Source organism: Belonocnema kinseyi, chromosome 8 (assembly GCF_010883055.1).
Source record: "Belonocnema kinseyi isolate 2016_QV_RU_SX_M_011 chromosome 8, B_treatae_v1, whole genome shotgun sequence".
Taxonomy (NCBI): Eukaryota; Metazoa; Arthropoda; class Insecta; order Hymenoptera; family Cynipidae; genus Belonocnema; species Belonocnema kinseyi.
The window spans coordinates 85,943,395-85,952,261 of NC_046664.1; the positions used below are offsets into that span (position 1 = coordinate 85,943,395).

The following is an 8,867-nucleotide window of genomic DNA, read 5'->3' on the forward strand; positions in this document are numbered from 1 at the left end:
GAGATTTCCAGACAACGAAGACGTCATTGCCTCTGTAAGTGCTTATTTTGAGGAACTTCCGAAAACGCACTTTTCTGAAGGATTAAAAAAACTTGAAAAGCATTGACCAAGTGTATAGAGCTCCAAGGAGATTATCTTGAAAAATAAAAAAAAAATTACCCAAAAAAAATTGTTTTTATACTTTATTCTAAGGACTTATTGAACTACCCTCGTAAGTGTTGTACACGTTGGATTCGTATGCCAATCGTGAAATAATTATTTCACTATATATAAATTTTATAAAAATGAAAGTGGCATACGCTAATTTGTTGTTCAAAAATTCTTTCTTTTTTGAGTTACTTTAGCGTATGCCAATAATTTAAACACTTTCAAAATGTATGCCATTCTTTTTTTGCGCAAATTTATACAATATCTTACCCATAGGCCAATGGCACAATCTAACTAATTATTCCGTGTTATTAGAAAGAATAATGCAAAACAAAAATAATAATTCTGTAAAATGGCATACACGAACTACTTGTTTTTAGAAATTCATTTTTTTGCAAGTTTGATTAATTATCTCAAGGTTTCATACACTCGGAAATCGTATGCCAATTACCTTCCACTGAATAATTTTTCTAAAAGTTTCACAAACACCATTTTGCATACGCTACTTAATCGTTCAGAAACATCACTTTTTTCTTACAAATTAATAATTTTATTATATTGTGAGTGCAAGAGAGCGGTCTAATTTTTTTTGCTCATAACTCGTAAAATATCCATAATATTTAGTACTTAAATTAACATACGCGAACTAATCGTTCCTGTTTTTCTGTCCCTATCTGCTGGTCTATAATAGTTACACGATCCATCACATAGGCTTCGGTCCAAATTTTTATCGGAATTTCATTCGCCCATAACATTGATTTTTCCAATTCATCTAAAGTCCTATTTTCCCTTTTAGATAATCCATTTATTTGAGGATTTCTTGGCACAGTTCCATTATCTGTTCTCAGGAGTTTAATATTTCTTCCAGTTTCAGCTTTAACAAAGGGAACAAATTATTTAAACTCTTCAAGAACTTGATCTTTTGATTTTAGAAAATAAACTTGTCGATAGGCAGAAAATTCATCCTTAAATTCAATATAATACACTGCTCCTCCTAATGTTTTTATTTTCATTGATCCAGTAAGATCAGAATGAATGAACTTACCTGTTCGACACTCTCTCTTTGGTACTGATTTCAATTGCTTCCTCGTCATTTGTCCAAGGATGCAGCCTGGGAATACAAAATTATCATCACCAGTTACTTGCAAATCTTTAACAATATCATGATTTGCCATTGTTTTAATCTTCTGGGAACTTACATGACCAAATCTTTCATGTAAAATTCGAAACCTTGTGTCTGCAGTCACGAAAGCTTACTTATTTGATACCATTGTTTAGTTTTTAAATAAATGACTTTTAAGATGTCACAAGTTTCTAAACCTTTATCAAACGCATGAGGCATAGAAAATAAATTTGAATCTCCAAGATCGGGAACATGCAATACATAGGTGAGCCATGTGCTTGCCCATGTGTATCCATCAAAAACTTGAACGTTGATTCTTTCTATTCCAATTCCTATCATCAATTTTCTATCAGCCATTTTAATTTCAATTTTTTTATCAAGTAACTCGCAAAAATCAAACCATTCTTGATGCGTAGTCATGTGATATGAGGCACCTGAATCAACATACCACGTTTCTTCAGCCTTATCTAAAACTACTCCAACAAAAAAACCTTCGGCTAACTTGAATATATCAAATCTTGATTCAGAATCAAGACTTCTCCAAAAACGCGCATTCTGTGAATTTCAGAAGTCCCTTTTGAAATGACCTTCTTATTGACAGTGATAACAAGTTAATTTCCAACAAATCAAATTTTTTTATCGATTCGGCAAATCGTGAAAATGTGGGTAGGCCCTTACGGCATTCCACTTTTCAACTATTATTTATTATGCTCAATCAAATTCGCAGTTAATCTCACTCAAATTCTTTTTGATTTCATTGACTTCATTTTTAAATTTGTATAAAATCCACTGAACTTAATTTATTTTTTGTAATTTCCTGGATTATTTAGAATTTACTTAATTAAAAAAAAATCGTATGTAATTCACTTGATTTCTTCTTAATTCACAACTTGCCTTCTTTAAACTGTTGGAATTCCTTCAAATTTCTCTTGAATTGTTATAAATTCAGAGGCAAGTCAAAATTGCTAATGGTTAACCTCTCAGTTCGATATAATTATAACAAGTTTATTATAAAATTCTTTAATGTGGAATTTTTAATCATTTTTTTATTCACAAGATTTCAATTTTGAACGCTTCCAATTTTAACCCGTACAATGATATAAATAAAGTACCAAAATTGTCAATTTCAGCTTAAATCAAAGATATGCTTACAAATGTATATGAAATTATTTATTACTAACTTTACACTATAACGTGCAGAAACTTAGAATAGTCGAAAATTCTATAAATACTTTTAATGAAGTGATGTTTATTTTACAATGTCTTGAAAAACATCAGTGACGTAGATCGCAGAAAATTAGTGAAAGGTTTTAAAATATAATTAGGATTGTTTGAAGTGAACTTCATGAAATTTAGACTCTAAATTTCAAAGTTAATGGTTAAAAATAGATTCAACATTCGAGGCTTACCAGGTAATTATTAATGATCAAACTAAGTCCGTTCTCTGCGTTTCTTCTTCATCTTGCCACCTCCTTCCCTTAACTTTCTCATCTTTGCCTGCATCGCTTCCATCTATAAGTGAAAATAAAATTTTGTAAAAATTAAAAATTTGGAGGCTTTAAAAATGCAGAGGTTTTAAAATTTCGCCACTTTGACATTTACAGCCCGTGGACTCACTTCAGATATAAAAATATATTGTAAATAGTGTCAAGAATTTGAAAGTCTAAAAATAGTGTCATAAAATTGATCAAGTATTAAATTTATATGTAGTCCGAATTTGAAAGCTGTAAAAGTGCATAGTGCGAAATAAAAAAGTGAACAATTAAAAATTTACTTTGATGAAAATTCACATTTTTGGCTCGAAAATTCCACAAGTTAGTAGCAAATCTAAATATTTGAATAAAAATGTATGCATTTTGCTGAAAATTCGTCCTTTTAGGTACAGTATCAATTTGTTGGTTAAAAAAGAAACTGTTTGGTTGAAAATAAATCTGTTTTAGTTGAGGATTCAAGTATTTCGGTTAAAATTAAACTTTTTATGAGAAATTTTTTTTTTATTGAAGATTCACAATTTTAGTTGAAAATTAATTTTTTACTGAAAATCTAGCTATTTTGTTGAAGATTTAAATGTTTTGCAGAAAGTTAGTCATTCTGACATTTGATAAAAAATTACTTTTATATAGAAAACTATTTCTTTTTATTGAAAATTAATTCTCTTAAATTAAAGTTTAACCAGTCCATTTTCCATTTAAAATTGATTTTGTTTTAGTTCAAAAATTCAACTATTTAGTTTTAAAAATTTAGAAACCAAAAAAAAATATATATAAACTGAAAATTGATCAAATAAAATTTGGGCTAACATCAAATCCAGTTTTAAAACTATTTAGCTGAAAGATGCATCTTTTTCCGTTGAAGATTCAACTATTTTGTGGAAAATTCATGCAGTTTGGTTCAATTTAATTGTTTTTTGTTTAAAATTAAAATCTTTTCTTGGTTAAAATATGAAATATTACATTTTTCGTTTATAATTCATCGTTTTCTGTTGAAAATTCAACTATAAGGTTAAAAGTCTTTGTTGAGTTTTTGATTGTAATTGATTCAATCCGAGGTCTGCATTTAGACACTTTTTAATTTTGTATTGCACTTTTTTAAACACTGTACTTAATCAGTAAATAAAAAAAAATTAAAGATTTTCAATTACCTCTTGTTGCAAGGCAGCCAGCTTCTGACTACGTTCTTCTTCAGACGCGTCGTCTTTTTCTTCTTCGACTTCTTCTTCGGAAGAACTTTCGGAGTCCGATTCATGGGGAATTTCCGCGTACCTCATTTCGAATACTTCTTGTAGTTTTTTTGCCATAACGATGACAGCTTCACCCGGGCGATTGTACTTATGACAATTATTAAACATAAGCCGAACGTCACTGGCGAATTCTTTAGATGTTTTATACATCCGACTATCCATTTTTCTCTGGAAAAGTTAATCGCTATACGAAAAAATTTCTTCGTAATAAACAAAAAGCGACTATCTACAACCCGGCCAGGTCTTTTACAAAGATTGTATATGCAAAAAGCGTATTATTTACGTAATGGCAAATAATCTAGTCTCGATAGAGACTTTCATGCAGAACTTGCAAACTGCCCTTGCGAAAAAATATGATAGGCAATTAGTATAGGCCAATGATGCTTTCCTAAATTTTTCTTGGGATTAAAGGAAATTTATCATATAAACAACGATTATATGGGGAGATTACGATATCCGCGGCGACAAAGTTTTATTGTGGATTCCTACAGGATTTTTTGCGAGAAACACGAATTTGAAAGTTTTAAATCGATATCTCGAATAGTTTTCGAGATATCGAAGGCACTCCTGTGTGTGGTCATAGAAATAATGTAAGATCACACCCCTGTCCCTTTAGCCTTTACCACTCATAATCTCAAATGAAATTACACAAAAATAGCGGTTCTACAGAAATAAACTTTACATAGCCATAACTTGTGAATTCGCTTGATATCTTTAAAAATGCTTAAAATTTAATTGAAATTCCTTCATACTTTTTAAAATATTTTTAAACCCTTTGAATTCTGTTAAAATCCATAGATATCTCTTGAAATCTTTTAAACCCGTTTGAATTTCTTTGAAATGTTTCAAAATATGTATTGATCATTAAAAATCACTTGAAGATAAATTAAATTTAGTTGTTAAAGTTCTATAGAAATTCCTTAAAATTGATCAAATCCTTAAATCTTGTGAAATTCTTTTAAATTCCTTGAAATATTTGGAAACCTTACAAAGTTCCTTGACATCCCTGGACTTTTTTTTTAATATTTTGAAATTATTTCGAATCTTTTAGAATAATTTATAATCCTTTGAAAATTTTTTTAATTCTTTCATATCCCCTAAAATCGTTGAAATCCGTACAAGTCCCTTGAAATAAATTTTATTTTATTCCCTAAAGGCCTCGAGAAAATTTTTGAATTCCCTTAAAATTCATTCAAATAAGTGAATAATATAGTTTGCAATTCTCTCAATATAAACTAAATTTATCCATTAAACTTCTCTAAAAAAAACCGTCCGCTTAAATTCTTAGAAATCTTTGGAGATTCACGTTCAGCATTCTTTGAAATTCCTTAAAATCTTTGAAAATTGTGAAAATCCAATAAAATATGAGCAAATAATTTTAAACCCCTTCAATTTTAATTAAACTGTTAAAGTTGTAAGTTGTAAAAAACCTAAAGGGAAAGGAGCCCTTAAACCCGTAAAGGGGAGTGTAACAAAATGCAACAATCTAAATGAAACTAAACTTTTTCATTAATTATGTAAATATTTTAAAATTTGTCGAAATATTTATGCACTTTAAAATCCCTTGAAATATTTGAAATATCTAGAAATTTCTTGGAATTGTATTCTTTTTTAATCTATTAGAAGAACTAAAATCCTTTGAAAGTTTTTTTAATTCCTCTATATCCCTCTAAATCGATGAAAATCGTAGAAGTGCCTTGAAATATATTTTATTTTATTCGCAAAAGTTCTCTAGAAATTTGTTGAAATTCCTTTACATCTTTGAAAATCGTAAAAACACATTAAAATAAGAGGAAATAATTGTAATTCCTTTAGTATTGAACTAAACTTTTCCATTAAACTTCGCTAGAAAAAAACCGACCAAATTCCTCGAAATCTTCAGTGCTTTTTTTAAATCTTTGGAGATTCACCAAAATCCTTTAATATTTTCTGAAATATTTATGCACTAAAATCCCTTGAAATTTTTTGGAATTTAATTTGTTTCCAAAATTCTCTAGAAATACCTCAAAATCGTGCTAAAATCTTCGCAAAATCTGCAAAATAATTTGAAATCTCCTAAATTTTTGTTGGAATCTATTAGAATAACTTAAAATCCTTTGAAAGTTTTTGAATTCCTTCATATCCCTCGAAATTTTTTAAAATCCCTTAAAATCCATTCAAATCTCTGAAAATCATAAAAATCCAGTAAAATAAGTGGAAATCGTTTGAAATTCTTTCGAATCTGCTATAATAGCTTAAAATCCTTTAAAATCTCGTAAATACTCTGTAGTTTCTCTATTTTTTCATCGCTTCTTTCCATATTTTTACATTACATATTTCTATATAGACTTTTTTTTTAACAAAAACTTACTTTTATAGTTCCTAGATCCATAGGTTTCTTGATGATCTTGTGGTAATCGGGAAGGTTTAAAAGTTTAGCATCGACAGGTTCGTAGAAAGGAAAAGCATGATCCTGAAAATAAAATAAAATTCTAATTTTTCTGCTTTTATCGTTCTTGTAAAATTCGAATAAAATAATTATTAATTAATAAATTACCGAATGTTTCTTGGATAAAAGTTCCTCTAGAATTTTGTTGCAACACGTCAAAGCTTCGGAAAGCTCCACGCCAGAGTTCTAAAAATAAAAAAGTGAGTTAGATTTACTAAATAATTTTTAAAAAACTATACTTAATAAAAAAATTTTGCTACATCGAACCACTTTCACGAATTGACTATATGAAAAATATTGTAGACAGTATATATCGAGTTCGAAAAATAGTGTTCCAAGCTTTAAAAAAAAAGGTTTAATTGCATTGAAGTTATTTTGTTTAAATCAAAACTTCAATTAGTATCTCTTCTCACAATTTTGATGTTTTAAGATCACATTTTTTTAAAAAGTACTTTAAACATTAATGTGGGGTGTGCAAAAGAATCCTACGAAAAAATCGATATTATTCACAAGTTTGTTCTCAGCCACTTTTTTCAAGTCAAATATGATTCAGAAAAGAATTTGACAGCTTTTAAGATGCAATAAGATTAAAATAGTTGATATTAAGGGTGTTCACCCTAAAGAAAAAAATACATAACTCAGAACATAGTGTAACAATATGTTATTTATTAAAATTAATTGCAATTCGGTTAAATTGTAGAATAGTTGGTACCCCCCTTTATTACCTGGAAATTTTTTTTCCAAAGTCAAACTATTGGAAGAAATTGAAGTAAATTCAAAGCGATTTGTTAAAAGAAAGCATTACAATTATTGTTAATTGCATTATTATAACGTGTGAAATATGGGTTTACCAAAAATTTGAATTTGCCGTATTTAACTTACTGTTTAAGTCCTTTGACAACTCCCGGCAAGGTTAAAATTTATAAATAAGTGTAATTTAAATTTTTATTTACATATATTAACATATTTTGCTGTTTGTTTTGTTCAAATAAACCATTTTAATTACAAAAAAAAGTTGCTAAAGTTGTTATAGAAAGAGTCATTTCAAATTCTATAAAGCATCTCTACCCCTTTTCCAACTTTTAAGCAAATAAAAATGAAATTTTTATAATTGGTTATATTGATGAGCATCATTCACAAAAGATTTTTCATTTGATTAAAAAAGAATAAAATTGTTCATACATATACTCTTTTTCCCAGCAAGAATATCTAAAAATAATTCAATGGTAAGTTGATTAGGGCAAATTCAAATTTTTGGTAGACCCATATTTGACCCGTTATAATAATGCAATTAACAATAATTTTAATGCTTTCTTTGAGCAAATGGTGCAATTCACTTTTATATGATATTAAATACATTCCTCTCACAGTATAGCAATCATTCTATCTTTGAAAAAAAGTACAAGTTTCAGTATTTACAACCAAAAATTTAAATTTATATACCTAAAAAGGTTTGAATACTTCAATCTGTATGCACTGATTGCAAAAATTATTAAGTGTGTAAAGAATAGTAAAAATCAAAAAAATTCTCGCGCATTTATTGAATATTGAGATTAGGTTAGGTTAGTTATAATGAACAAAAAGGATATGTTAATACTTCTGCGCATGCTCGGAATTATGATAGTTTTACACTGATTGTTATTTATTATTGTTTTTGTTATGCTAAATTTCTAACTTCACGTATATAATCCAGGAACGAATATGTATCATACAATCATAATGAACATAATATGAAGTTACGAATTGAGGTTATGTTTCCACTCTTTACGATAAAATTAACAAAATGTTGCGAAAGTTGAATCCTATTCAATAACTTTTTGTTTAATGTGTGTATAATGGGATATATTAAAAGAAGTGCATTTGAAAGTAGAAATCACTTATTATTTCACTTACTTCTGCCATGATTTATTCGATTTATTATTCAACTGTCTCCCACTGTTGGCAACACGACGCCACTCACTAAACGCTAACACGCCACCGTAGAAATGATGGAATGAGGGAAATGAGAATATTAGAATGAGCTGAAATGAGTGAGAAAGAGGAAAATATTGCACATTCAACGGCGTCGTTGCAGAACAATAATCCAATAATTGCAAAATATAAAAATGAACCAACTGCAATAAATATAACTAAATTTTGTAACTACTTCGCACAACATAATTCTTGAAAGAAATTTAAATCTTTTTAAATTTCTTTGATGAATTAGAATGTTATTTCTAAAAAGTACAAGAGAAAAATCAACAAATTGCAATATTTTTAATGAAAATTGAAAATACCCAAAATGATTCAGCAAAGAAATCTATAAGTACAATTTGAAATTTCTTTGACGAATTATGTTACACGTTAAAACAGTAAAAAAGAGCTAATAATGATAATATTTATTAAAAAAATTTTTCAACTACCTAACATAAAATAATTTATCCAAAAAA

The 8,867-nt window shown here is 28.2% G+C and overlaps 1 protein-coding gene across 1 annotated transcript; it reads right to left on the reverse strand.

The window, feature by feature from the left end:
- Nucleotides 1-2,322: 2,322 nt before the first annotated feature.
- LOC117178124 (bromodomain-containing protein 2-like) lies at nt 2,323-8,445 on the reverse strand. The gene is made up of 5 exons (XM_033369379.1): nt 8,332-8,445; nt 6,547-6,624; nt 6,361-6,462; nt 3,912-4,178; nt 2,323-2,782 (listed from the first exon to the last, which is right to left on the reverse strand). The coding sequence occupies exons 1-5, from the start codon at nt 8,338-8,340 to the stop codon at nt 2,702-2,704; spliced, it is 537 nt and encodes a 178-aa protein (XP_033225270.1). The 5' UTR covers nt 8,341-8,445; the 3' UTR covers nt 2,323-2,701.
- Between the last annotated feature and the right edge of the window lie 422 nt (nt 8,446-8,867).

Excerpts from the sequence above, each read along its gene's own strand:
- LOC117178124 (XM_033369379.1), bottom strand. Across the intron at positions 6,463-6,546 it reads TTTTATCCAAGAAACATTCG|GATCATGCTTTTCCTTTCTA; the intron begins GTAATTTATTAA and ends TTTTATTTTCAG. Across the intron at positions 4,179-6,360 it reads TGGATCTAGGAACTATAAAA|AGAAAAATGGATAGTCGGAT; the intron begins GTAAGTTTTTGT and ends TAACTTTTCCAG.